General features: G+C 42.5%; 1 protein-coding gene across 1 annotated transcript in view; it reads right to left on the minus strand.

The window, feature by feature from the left end:
- The window catches only part of LOC138671660 (uncharacterized), a 967,572-nt gene that overhangs the window by 544,851 nt on the left and 408,553 nt on the right, over nt 1-14,168 (minus strand). Inside the window, exon 62 of the mRNA XM_069759831.1 lies at nt 4,476-4,727. Coding sequence (XP_069615932.1) covers nt 4,476-4,727 — 252 coding nt within the window. The remainder of the gene's footprint in view (nt 1-4,475; nt 4,728-14,168) is intronic.

A 14,168-nucleotide genomic window follows, 5' to 3' on the forward strand; every position in this document is an offset into this window, starting at 1 on the left:
AGAACGTCCAGAGGAGATCTTTAAAGAGGAGAGTAATGTAAGGACTGAGACTGCATACCTGTTTTTGTCTGTTCTTGTCCTTAGTTCTGTTGGATTCTGCCCTTACCCAAGATGGAGTGGCTGGCTTCATGGGGGCCATCTTGTTTCCTGTCTGATACTCCTTGTTTCCTGTCTGCTGCATATATAAAGGAACTCTGCACACTATACCTTGCTTGTGTATCTTGTATCTCACTTGCTGCCAAGCTCAAGGACTTGCAACCTGCTTGTTCTTCTACTCCTCGGGATACCCCGCTTGCTTCTGGATCTACGTACCACCGGAAAGACTCTTCACCTGCTCTGCACCCACCTCTGCTACGGTCTGCCCCTCAGCTGGGAGCCAGCCTGGACTCTGACCTCTGGATACTGCATTGCTGGACTTGTACTTGCACCCTCGGTCTGTACTTCTAATATCTGCATATTCTTGAGACTGTTTAATTGCTTATCTGTAAAGCTGCAGTTTGCATCAGTTATCTGAAGTTCATCTCCCTACAATATATATATATATATATATATATATATATATATATATATATCTTGAACTGTGATATACCGTGTTTGTCGTCATTCTGACTCACGTCATCGGTCTCCATAGAACAATAGCATAATCGTATTGCACCCATATTACATAATGTCCTCCTTTGCTATGCATAGAACAATCCATTATTACCTAGTGTCCACTTTTGTAATATAGAACCCTGTCCCTTATTACACAGTGATAACTCTTATTATGGATCACTCTATCCCTTATTGCATAGCTTCCTCCTTGTTCTGTATGGTCCTATTCTTTATTACATAGGTGCCTGCAGTGCATGACAGTTGCAGACAATCTGTGGCTGAATCGTTGGCACTTTGGAACTACAAGTATTTCCTGACATATGTATACCTTCAGGACTTGCTAGTAGCTGTAGAGTCTCTTGCTGAAACCTACTGTGGTATTGTATTGGAGTCATAGTTCAGTTACATGAGCTGTGCCCTTCATTATCATTTGCTGCTCTTTACTGTTTTATACAGCCGACATACGAGTGGCTGCGAATAGATATATGGCTGGGATCAAATGCCACAGCCGATATAAAATCGTATTAAAAATGCAAGTGCATCAAAAAATGAGATTGAATTTAGTCTTTTTTTTCTATTATCCCCGTGTTTTCATTGTTTAAGAAAAATGTACTTTGAATAGTGTAGTGTACAGTACAATACAGTTCTGTCTTGCACACTGTAAATATGAACATGTACTGTATATGAACATGTAATATTTTAATCTCAACAACAATCCTTATATAGATTCACTAGTTAAAGTAATGCGGATGTTCATAATCCAACGAGAGACCAGAAACAGGTCTCATGGGAAAAATCTCAGAGACCAATTAGGTGCAATAATACTACAAAAATAAAATAAAAAATGCATTGAAAACAAGTTAAATAATCACAACAATTAAAAAGCAAAGTTATTTCACAACTATCAAAACACAATGAGATCAGGCCCAAGATAGCATTGTAAGCACATACATAAAATTTAAGTCTTATGTATAATATAGGGTGGTATAGATTTATGTATATAGAACAGATCAGTAGAGGACATGCTGTTTAATATACAGTGTGATGCCTATGACCAGTCTGGATAACCAAAAAACAAATTCAATATATATAAGTATATACTGTATGTATGTTACATATGCAATATAGCTGTAATAACATAAAGGCATCACACATACAGTGGGGCAAAAAAGTATTTAGTCAGTCAGCAATAGTGCAAGTTCCACCACTTAAAAAGATGAGAGGCGTCTGTAATTTACATCATAGGTAGACCTCAACTATGGGAGACAAACTGAGAAAAAAAATCCAGAAAATCACATTGTCTGTTTTTTTAACATTTTATTTGCATATTATGGTGGAAAATAAGTATTTGGTCAGAAACAAAATTTCATCTCAATACTTTGTAATATATCCTTTGTTGGCAATGACAGAGGTCAAACGTTTTCTGTAAGTCTTCACAAGGTTGCCACACACTGTTGTTGGTATGTTGGCCCATTCCTCCATGCAGATCTCCTCTAGAGCAGTGATGTTTTTGGCTTTTCGCTTGGCAACACGGACTTTCAACTCCCTCCAAAGGTTTTCTATAGCGTTGAGATCTGGAGACTGGCTAGGCCACTCCAGGACCTTGAAATGCTTCTTACGAAGCCACTCCTTCGTTGCCCTGGCGGTGTGCTTTGGATCATTGTCATGTTGAAAGACCCAGCCACGTTTCATCTTCAATGCCCTTGCTGATGGAAGGAGGTTTGCACTCAAAATCTTACGATACATGGCCCCATTCATTCTTTCATGTACCCGGATCAGTCGTCCTGGCCCCTTTGCAGAGAAACAGCCCCAAAGCATGATGTTTCCACCACCATGCTTTACAGTAGGTATGGTGTTTGATGGATGCAACTCAGTATTCTTTTTCCTCCAAACACGACAAGTTGTGTTTCTACCAAATAGTTCCAGTTTGGTTTCATCAGACCATAGGACATTCTCCCAAAACTCCTCTGGATCATCCAAATGCTCTCTAGCAAGCTTCAGACGGGCCCAGACATGTACTGGCTTAAGCAGTGGGACACGTCTGGCACTGCAGGATCTGAGTCCATGGTGGCGTAGTGTGTTACTTATGGTAGGCCTTGTTACATTGGTCCCAGCTCTCTGCAGTTCATTCACTAGGTCCCCCCGCGTGGTTCTGGGATTTTTGCTCACCGTTCTTGTGATCATTCTGACCCCACGGGGTGGGATTTTGCGTTGAGCCCCAGATCGAGGGAGATTATCAGTGGTCTTGTATGTCTTCCACTTTCTAATTATTGCTCCCACTGTTGATTTCTTCACTCCAAGCTGGTTGGCTATTGCAGATTCAGTCTTCCCAGCCTGGTGCAGGGCTACAATTTTGTTTCTGGTGTCCTTTGACAGCTCTTTGGTCTTCACCATAGTGGAGTTTGGAGTCAGACTGTTTGAGGGTGTGCACAGGTGTCTTTTTATACTGATAACAAGTTTAAACAGGTGCCATTACTACAGGTAATGAGTGGAGGAAAGAGGAGACTCTTAAAGAAGAAGTTACAGGTCTGTGAGAACCAGAAATCTTGATTGTTTGTTTCTGACCAAATACTTATTTTCCACCATAATATGCAAATAAAATGTTAAAAAAACAGACAATGTGATTTTCTGGATTTTTCTTTCTCAGTTTGTCTCCCATAGTTGAGGTCTACCTATGATGTAAATTACAGACGCCTCTCATCTTTTTAAGTGGTGGAACTTGCACTATTGCTGACTGACTAAATACTTTTTTGCCCCACTGTATATTAAGACATATCACAAAAAATAATAAAGTGTCTGAGCATGAATCCTGTAAATCCTAAGGGCAAAAATAGTCTTAAAGTAATATAGTAATGACAGCCCACAGGGGTTAAGGAAGAATCAAGAAATAGTTACCATCCGTACATAACAGTGGTGCAGACCCACGTGTGCTGAGCCCCGTCGCGCATTTCCCCCTGCTTAATCAAGGGGCGTGTGTCCTTAGGATACTATCTTGGCCCTAACACCATTGTGTTTGATAGTTGTGAGGTATCTTTGCTTTTTAATTGTTTGGTTATTATTCTAACTTTTTTTTAATTTTTATTATTGGAGTTATATTGCACCTAATTGGTGTATTTGGGATTTTTCCCAGGGGGTCTGTTTCTGTTTTTTCATGTAATATTTCAATGTACAGTAGCATTAGGATGAGCCCAAGGAATACATTCTACCTATGAGCCCTGGGCACTTCAGTTCAACACTGCATATGGTGGTTAGATATAACATTTGGCTAAGAATAGAAATTTATTAGAAAAAAAATACATCATGTCTCTGTCTCACTTAATTTTTTTTTCCTAGTGAGAAAGGGTTGAAATGTTGCGCCAAAACAAACATGTTATGTAATTTCACAGAAGCTTTTACTAGAAGATTGTGCTTTTTTTATTATTTCTTAACAGGCTATCGACCATTCTGCCTACTGGCACAGAAGAGAGCAATGCTTTGTCGTAGTTGTATTAGTACAGCATGTATGTTCCATCTGTCTGTCTGAAGAAATGAATATTGAAAATGGCACGATATAGAGACTGCCTTGAAATACTAGACATAACAGACATCCTTCCGGAAGACCTTTGTTCTCGAAACAGGCATTAAGATATCAAATACGTATACAAAGAAAAGGCTATACATCAATAACCTCCCTTTTCAGAGATTAATAGACAGAAACAGAAAATCCGTTTGAAATGAGTCTGTTCTTTCCAACAAGATAGTTCATTTAACAAAGGATTTTCCTAAGAGAAATAGATCAATACGTCTTGTACTCAAGTTCAGTGAGCACACAATGATCTCCTTAATAATTTATGAGCCACGCTACAGTATGAATGACAGCTGAACAAGTCACAGCCACAGACCTGGTAAAATGTGATGCTCAATCTGGGATTCACTTTGTTGTATTCTCTCAGCGCTTCTGTTAGCAACTTCTTCACATGAACTGAATCAAACATTTGCTGGTAGCCATCTAAGACCTGATTGGCGCTGCTGGACTTCTCACTTCTTCTCAGCAAATTTGCATCATGCTGTCTGGCCACAGTAGTAACTAGACCACCTTCATCCTCCACAATGTTACTGTATAGGGGCTGCTGAGTACCTAGAATGATTTGTACCTGCAAAACATTGCAATATGGAATTTAGCAAAGGGGATTATTTCATAATATATTTAAGTTTTTGTGTTAGATTTTTATCCAAGCTGCACAGTCATGTACATAGCTTATTTTTGAATCACAATTTTTTTAAGTTATATGTATTATATATTGTTGCATTCCTCAGTTAATGAGTAAATTAAGGCAATAGGATACGTTTTGAAACATTATTTTTGACTTTTTAGTAGCAAGTTTGACCACAAGCTTAAAGTAACTGTACCACCTATATTATTGAAGCTCTAGGCACTATAACAAAAATCAACCAATACAGAATTACTGCACAAAAATATGTTAAATGGTTCTCTGACAATGAGATAAAATGGAGTTCCTGATATAATTTAACCCCTTAGTGACAGAGCCAATTTGGTACTTAATGACGGAGCCAATTTTTGCAATTCTGACCACTGTCACTTTATGAGGTTATAACTACGGAACGCTTTAACGGATCCCCCTGACTCTGAGAATGTTTTTTCATGACATATTGTACTTCATGGTAGTGGTAACATTTCTTCGATATTACTTGAGATTTTTATGAAAAAATGGAAATATGGTGAAAATTTTTAAAATTTTGCATTTTTATGCCCTTAAATCAGAGAGATATGTCACACAAAATAGTTAATAAATAACATTTCCCACATGTCTACTTTACATCAGTACAATTTTGGAAACATTTTTTTTTGTTAGGAAGTTATAAGGGTTAAAATTTGACCAGCAATTTCTAATTTTTACAACAAAATTTACAAAACCATTTTTTTTAGGGACCATCTCCCATTTAAAGTCACTTTGAGGGGTATACATGACAGAAAATACCCAAACTTGACACTATTCTAAAAACTACACCCCTCAAGGTGCTCAAAACCACATACAAGAAGTTTATTAACTCTTTACATTCTTCACAAGAACTGAAACAATGTGGAAAGAAAAAATGAATGTTTAACTTTTTTTTGCAAACATTTTACTTCAGAACCAATTTTTGTTATTTTCACAAGTGTAAAAAGAGAAAATGAACCACAAACTGTGTTGTGTAATTTCTCTTGAAAACGCTGATGCCCCATATGTGGGGGTAAACCACTGTTTGGGCGCACGGCAGGGCTTGGAAGAGAAGGAGCACCATTTGACTTTTTCAATGCAGAATTGGCTGGAATTGAGATTGGATGCCATGTCGCGTTTGGAGAGCCCCTGATGTGCCTAAACAGTGGAAATCCCCATAAGTGACACCATTTTGGAAACTAGACCCCTTAAGGAACTTATCTAGATGTGCGATGAGCACTTTGAACCCCCAAGTACTTCACAGAAGTTTATAACGAGCCGTGAAAATAAACAAAATCACATTTTTACACAAAAATGATTTTTTCGCCCACAAATTCTTATTTTCACAAAGGTAACAGGAGAAATTAGACCATCAAAGTTGTTGTGCAAATTCTTCTGAGTACGTCGATACCCCATGTGTGGGGGTAAACCACTGTTTGGGCACACGGCAGACCTTGGAAGAGAAGGAGCACCGTTTGACTTTTTCAATGCAGAATTGGCTGGAATTGAGATCGGACGCCATGTTGAGTTTGGAGAGCCCCTGATGTGCCTAAACAGTGACACCATTTTGGAAAATAGACGCTTTAACAAACTTGTCTAGATGTGTGGTGAGCACTTTAAACCCCCAGGTGCTTCACAGAAGTTTATAACGTAGAGCTGTGAAAATAAAAAAATCGCATTTTTTCTACAAAAATGATCTTTTCACCCCCAAATTTTTATTTTCACAAGGGTATTAGGAGAAATTAGACCCCAAAGGTTGTTGTGCAGTTTGTCCTGAGTACGCCGATACCCCATATGTTGGGGTAAACCACAATCTGGGTGCATGGCAGAGCTCGGAAGAGAAGGAGTTACGTTTGACTTTTTCAATGCAGAATTGGCTGGAATTGAGATCGGACGCCATGTCGCGTTTCGAGAGCCCCTGATGTGCCTAAACAGTGGAAACCCCCCACAAGTGACCCCATTTTGGAAACTAGACCCATTACGAAATTTATCTAGGTGTGTGGTGAGCACTTTGAACCCCCAAATGCTTCACAGAAATTTATAACGTAGAGACGTGAAAATAAAAAATCCTTTTTTTTCCCCTCAAAAATGATTTTTAGCTCACAATTTTTAATTTTCATAAGGGTAAGAGGAGAAATTGGACCCCAAAATTTGTTGTCCAGTTTGTCCTGAGTACGCTGATACCCCATATGTGGGGGGACCACTGTTTGGGCACACATCGGGGCTCGGAAGTGAAGTAGTGACGTTTTAAAATGCAGACTGGTGGAATGGTGTGCTGGCGTCATTTTTGCCCTTTAGTAACCTTCATCATATCTAAGGATCTAGGTGCATGGCCTTTGGTGGTCTTTGCATATATATATATTTTTTTTTTTTTTCAATGTTTATATACACTTGTGTGGATTTTTTTGAACCATTTCCATCTACGCTGCCTTGGATTACGGGACTAACCCTAGGATTACTAAATCTATGTGGATTATGGGATCTACAGGTCCTTCTCAAAAAATTAGCATATAGTGTTAAATTTCATTATTTACCATAATGTAATGATTACAATTAAACTTTCATATATTATAGATTCATTATCCACCAACTGAAATTTGTCAGGTCTTTTATTGTTTTAATACTGATGATTTTGGCATACAACTCCTGATAACCCAAAAAACCTGTCTCAATAAATTAGCATATCAAGAAAAGGTTCTCTAAACGACCTATTACCCTAATCTTCTGAATCAACTAATTAACTCTAAACACATGCAAAAGATACCTGAGGCTTTTATAAACTCCCTGCCTGGTTCATTACTCAAAACCCCCATCATGGGTAAGACTAGCGACTAGAGTTGAGCGACCTTGACCTTTTTAGAGTCGAGCCGGGTTTCGCGAAACCCGACTATCTCAAAAGTCGGGTCGAGTGAAATCGGCCGATTATGACGTAAAGTCGGGATCGACCGAAACACGAAACCCAATGCAAGTCAATGGGGCAGCATAGTCGGCAGTGAGTGGGGGCCAGGAAAACACCTAGAGTGCCCATTTTAACCCCTTCCCGACCTTTGACGCATACGCTGCGTCATGAAAGTCGGTGCCATTCCGACCCATGACGCAGCATATGCGTCATGGAAAGATCGCGTCCCTGCAGGCCGGGTGAAAGGGTTAACTCCCATTTCACCCGATCTGCAGGGACAGGGGGAGTGGTAGTTTAGCCCAGGGGGGGTGGCTTCACCCCCTCGTGGCTACAATCGCTCTGATTGGCTGTTGAAAGTGAAACTGCCAATCAGAGCGATTTGTAATATTTCACCTAAAAAACTGGTGAAATATTACAATCCAGCCATGGCCGATGCTGCAATATCATCGGCCATGGCTGGAAACAGTTATGTGCACCCACCCCACCCCTCCGATCGCCCCCCCAGCCCCCCGATCTGTGGTCCGCTCCCCTCCGTCCTGTGCTCCGCTCCCCCGTCCTCCTGTCCGCTTCCCCGTGCACCAATCACACCCCCCGCGCGCTCCAATCAAACCCCCCCGCACTCCGATCCCCCCCCGCACACAGCGCCCCCCCCCCCGAGCTCCGATCCACCCCCCCCGCACAGCGATCCCTCACCCCGTGCTCCAATCCTTCCCCGTGCTCCAATCCTCCCTCCCGTGTTCCGATCCACCCCCCCCCATGCTCCGATCCACCCCCCCGTGCTCCGACGCCCCCCCCCGTGCCCTGATCTCCCCCCCCCCTTATACTTACCTGGCCGCCCGAGGTCCGTCCGTCTTCTTTCCTGGGCGCCGCCATCTTCCAAAATGGCGGGCGCATGTGCAGTGCGCCCGCCGAATCTGCCGGCCGGCAGATTCGTTCCAGAGTGAATTTTGATCACTGAGATATAACCTATCTCAGTGATCAAAATAAAAAAAATAGTAAATGACCCCCCCCCTTTGTCACCCCCATAGATAGGGACAATAAAAAAAATAAAGAATTTTTTTTTTTTCACTAAGGTTGGGGTAAGAACTAGGGTTAGGGTTAGGGGTAGGGTTAGGGGTAGGGTTAGGGTTAGGGTTAGGGGTAGGGTTAGGGGTAGGGTTAGGGCTAGGGTTAGGGTTTCGGTATCTGCACACGTATTCTGGTCCTATGCGGATTTTTCCGCAGCGGATTTGAAAAATCCACAGTGCTAAACCGCTGCCGATTTATCGTGGATTTACCGCGGTTTTTCTGCGCATTTCACTGCGGTTTTACAACTGCGATTTTCTATTGGAGCAGTTGTAAAACCGCTGCGGAATCCGCAGAAAGAAGTGACATGCTGCGGAATGTAAACCGCTGCGTTTCCGTGCAGTTTTTCCGCAGCATGTGTACAGCGATTTTTGGTTCCCATAGGTCTACATTGAACTGTAAACTCATGGGAAACTGCTGCGGATCCGCAGCGTTTTCCGCAGCGTGTGCACATACCTTTAGAATTAGGCTATGTGCACACGGTGCGGATTGGCCGCTGCGGATCCGCAGCAGTGTTCCATCAGGTTTACAGTACCATGTAAACATATGGAAAACCAAATCCGCTGTGCCCATGGTGCAGAAAATACCGTGCGGGAACGCTGCGTTGTATTTTCCGCAGCATGCCAATTCTTTGTGCGGATTCCGCAGCGTTTTACACCTGTTCCTCAATAGGAATCCACAGGTGAAATCCGCACAAAAAACACTGGAAATCCACGGTAAATCCACAGGTAAAACGCAGTGCCTTTTACCCGCGGATTTTTCAAAAATGATGCTGAAAAATCTCATACGAATCCGCAACGTTGGCACATAGCCTTAGAGTTGGGTTGGAATTAGGGTTGTGGTTAGGGTTAGGGGTGTGTTGGGGTTAGGGTTGTGGTTAGGGGTGTGTTGGGGTTAGGGTTGTGATTAGGGTTACGGCTACAGTTGGGATAAGGGTTAGGGGTGTGTTGGAGGTAGAATTGAGGGGTTTCCACTGTTTAGGCACTTCAAGGGGTCTCCAAACGCAACATGGCGCCACCATTGATTCCAGCCAATCTTGTATTCAAAAATTCAAATGGTGCTCCCTCACTTCCGAACCCCGACGTGTGCCCAAACAGTGGTTTACCCCCACATATGGGGTACCAGCATACTCAGGACAAACTGCGCAACAATTACTGGGGTCCAATTTCTCCTGTTACCCTTGAGAAAATAAAAAATTGCTTGCTAAAACATCATTTTTGAGGAAAGAAAAATGATTTTTTATTTTCACGGCTCTGCGTTGTAAACGTCTGTGAAGCACTTGGGGGTTCAAAGTGCTCACCACATATCTAGATAAGTTCCTTGGGGGGTCTAGTTTCCAAAATGGGGTCACTTGTGGGGGGTTTCTACTGTTTAGGCACACCAGGGGCTCTGCAAACGCAACGTGACGCCCGCAGACCATTCCATCAAAGTCTGCATTTCAAAAGTCACTACTTCCCTTCTGAGCCCCCACGTGTGCCCAAACAGTGGTTTACCCCCACCCATGGGGCATCAGCGTACTCAGGAGAAACTGGACAACAACTTTTGTGGTCCAATTTCTCCTGTAACCCTTGGGAAAATAAAAAATTCTGGGCTAAAAAATTATTTTTGAGGAAAGAAAACGTATTTATTATTTTCACGGCTCTGCGTTATAAACTTCTGTAAAGCACTTGGGGGTTGAAAGTGCTCACCACACATCTAGATAAGTTCCTTTGGGGGTCTAGTTTCCAAAATGGGGTCACTTGTGGGGGGTTTCTACTGTTTAGGCACACCAGGGGCTCTGCAAACGCAACGTGACGCCCGCAGACCATTCCATCAAAGTCTGCATTTCAAAAGTCACTACTTCCCTTCTGAGCCCCCACGTGTGCCCAAACAGTGGTTTACCCCCACACATGGGGTATCAGCGTACTCAGGAGAAACTGGACAACAACTTTTGTGGTCCAATTTCTCCTGTAACCCTTGGGAAAATAAAAAATTCTGGGCTAAAAAATTATTTTTGAGGAAAGAAAACGTATTTATTATTTTCACTGCTCTGTGTTATGAACTTCTGTGAAGCACTTGGGGGTTCAAAGTGCTCACCTCACATCTAGATAAGTTCCTTTCGGGGTCTAGTTTCCAAAATGGGGTCACTTGTGGGGGGTTTCTACTGTTTAGCCACATCAGGGGCTCTGCAAACGCAACGTGACGCCCACAGAGCATGCCATCAAAGTCTGCATTTCAAAACGTCACTACTTCACTTCCGAGCCCCAGCATGTGCCTAAACAGTGGTTTACCCCCACATATGGGGTATCAGCGTACTCAGGAGAAACTGGACAACAACTTTTGGGGTCAAATTTCTCCTGTTACCCTTGGGAAAATAAAAAATTGCGGGCTAAAATTCATTTTTGAGAAAATAATTTTTTTTTTTTTTCATGGCTCTGCGTTATAAACTTCTGTGAAGCACTTGAGGGTTCAAAGTGCTCACTACACATCTAGATTAGTTCCTTTGGGGGTCTAGTTTCCAAAATGGGGTAATTTGTGGGGGATCTCCAATGTTTAGGCACACAGGGGCTCTCCAAACGCGACATGGTGTCCGCTAATGATTGGAGATAATTTTCCATTTAAAAAGCCAAATGGCGTGCCTTCCCTTCTGAGCCCTGCCGTGCGCCCAAACAGTGGTTTACCCCCACATATGGGGTATCTGCATACTCAGGACAAACTGGACAACAACATTTGTGGTCCAATTTCTCCTATTACCATTGGCAAAATAGGAAATTCCAGGCTAAAAAATCATTTTTGAGAAAAGAAAAATTATTTTTTATTTTCATGGCTCTGCATTATAAACTTCTGTGAAGCACCTGGGGGTTTAAAGTGCTCAGTATGCATCTAGATAAGTTCCTTGGGGGGTCTAGTTTCCAAAATGGGGTCACTTGTGGGGGAGCTCCATTGCATAGGCACACAGGGGCTCTCCAAATGCGACATGGTGTCCGCTAACAATTGGAGCTAATTTTCCATTCAAAAAGTTAAAAGGCGCGCCTTCCCTTCCGAGCCCTGCCGTGTGCCCAAACAGTGGTTTACCCCCACATATGAGGTATCGGCGTACTCGGGAGAAATTGCTCAACAAATTTTAGGATCCATTTTATCCTATTGCCCATGTGAAAATGAAAAAATTGAGGCGAAAATAAATTTTTTGTGAAAAAAAGTACTTTTTCATTTTTACGGATCAATTTGTGAAGCACCTGAGGGTTTAAAGTGCTCACTAGGCATCTAGATAAGTTCCTTGGGGCGTCTAGTTTCCAAAATGGGGTCACTTGTGGGGGAGCTCCAATTTTTAGGCACACGGGGGCTCTCCAAATGTGACATGGTGTCCGCTAAAGAGTGCAGCCAATTTTTCATTCAAAAAGTCAAATGGCGCTCCTTCCCTTCCAAGCCCTGCCGTGCGCCCAAACAGTGGTTTACCCCCACATATGAGGTATCAGCGTACTCAGGACAAATTGGACAACAACTTACGTGGTTCAGTTTCTCCTTTTACCATTGGGAAAATAAAAAAATTGTTGCTGAAAAATCATTTTTGTGACTAAAAAGTTAAATGTTCATTTTTTCCTTCCATGTTGCTTCTGCTGCTGTGAAGCACCTGAAGGGTTAATAAACTTCTTGAATGTGGTTTTGTGCACCTTGAGGGGTGCAGTTTTTAGAATGGTGTCACTTTTGGGTATTTTCAGCCATATAGACCCCTCAAACTGACTTCAAATGTGAGGTGGTCCCTAAAAAAAATGGTTTTGTAAATTTCGTTGTAAAAATGAGAAATCGCTGGTCAAATTTTAACCCTTATAACTTCCTAGCAAAAAAAAAATTTTGTTTCCAAAATTGTGCTGATGTAAAGTAGACGTGTGGGAAATGTTATTTATTAACTATTTTGTGTCACATAACTCTCTGGTTTAACAGAATAAAAATTCAAAATGTGAAAATTGCGAAATTTTCAAAATTTTCGCCAAATTTCCGTTTTTATCACAAATAAACACAGAATTTATTTACCTAAATTTACCACTAACATGAAGCCCAATATGTCACGAAAAAACAATCTCAGAACCGCTAGGATCCATTGAAGCGTTCCTGAGTTATTACCTCATGAAGGGACACTGGTCAGAATTGCAAAAAACGGCAAGGTCTTTAAGGTCAAAATAGGCTGGGTCATGAAGGGGTTAAAGTCAAAACCATCCATTCTTCTTAATGAAGCTTGTCAAGCGTAATTTACCTTATAATAATTGGAAGGCATTTGAAATTGGGGGTCATTTGGCTAAAGTTGTGGTGGGTAGGGCTGGTTCAAGTAATTAGTGGGCCCAGGAAATCTGGACCACGTCACGGCAGTGGAGCAGGGAGAGGTAAGTATTTCAACTTTGCAAGTGCTGTGAACCTGAGCAAGCAGGGGGGGCCCACTCGTTGGCATTGGCACTGGCACAGGGCCCCTCAAAGTACAGCGGTGTGTTTGCACGGCGGGGGCGCCTCCCACCGGCAGCAACACTTTTGCGTACTATGAGAGGCCCTGTGCCAGTGACGTCGCCAACTAGTATTCCTCCCCCCCCACCTGATGAAGGAACCTGCACTTTCATCTGCACCTTCCTCTTTGTCCCCGTGTAAGGTGGTATGGTATGCGGGAAGAGCAACCTGACTTTCAGCAGGGTCACAATGTTGTTGTGTAGCGTGCACGGGGAATGTTGCGTTATGGGTCAATGTACCAGCAGACTCATCTATCACTGGCTGGGCAATGGGCAGGATGAGGAGGAAACACAGATATAGGCCCAAAGAATAAAGTTGGCTAAATGCAGTTCAAAATTGGTAACACAGGAATAACCAGGGGGCATTGCAGTGGAGGACAACTGGAATGAGAGGCTGACACAGAGAGTAGGCCCAAATCAGTAAGTAGTCGAAATGCAGTTCAAAATTGGCAACCGTAGTAAACAGGCGGCACAGCTTTGTTCAGTGGAGGAGAACAGCAAGGAGTGGCAGACACCGATAGTAGGCCCCAACCCAACTAGTAGGCAAAATGCAGTCTAACATTAACAACTACTTAACGAGCGCCTGAAAACGGAATTTCAGGACAGGAAACCAGGAGAACAGCAAGGAGTGGCAGACACCGATAGTAGGCCCCAAACCAACTAGTACGCCAAATGCAGTTGTTCCGTTTAACCACAATTTAATGAGAGCCTGAAGATAGAAGTTCAGGAAAGGCAACCTGGAGAACACCTTGGAGTGGAACACACCATCTCTCTACACCCCATACCCAATTTGTAGGCCTAATGCAGTGTAGTTTCCAAGAACTACTAAACAAGAGCCGGAAGATCGAAGCTCAGGAAAGGCAACCTGGAGAACACCTTGGAGTGGAACACACCATCTCTCTACACCCCATACCCAATTTGTAGGCCTAATGCAGTGTA

The sequence above is a fragment of the Ranitomeya imitator genome, chromosome 3, assembly GCF_032444005.1.
Source record: "Ranitomeya imitator isolate aRanImi1 chromosome 3, aRanImi1.pri, whole genome shotgun sequence".
In the NCBI taxonomy this organism is placed as follows: Eukaryota; Metazoa; Chordata; class Amphibia; order Anura; family Dendrobatidae; genus Ranitomeya; species Ranitomeya imitator.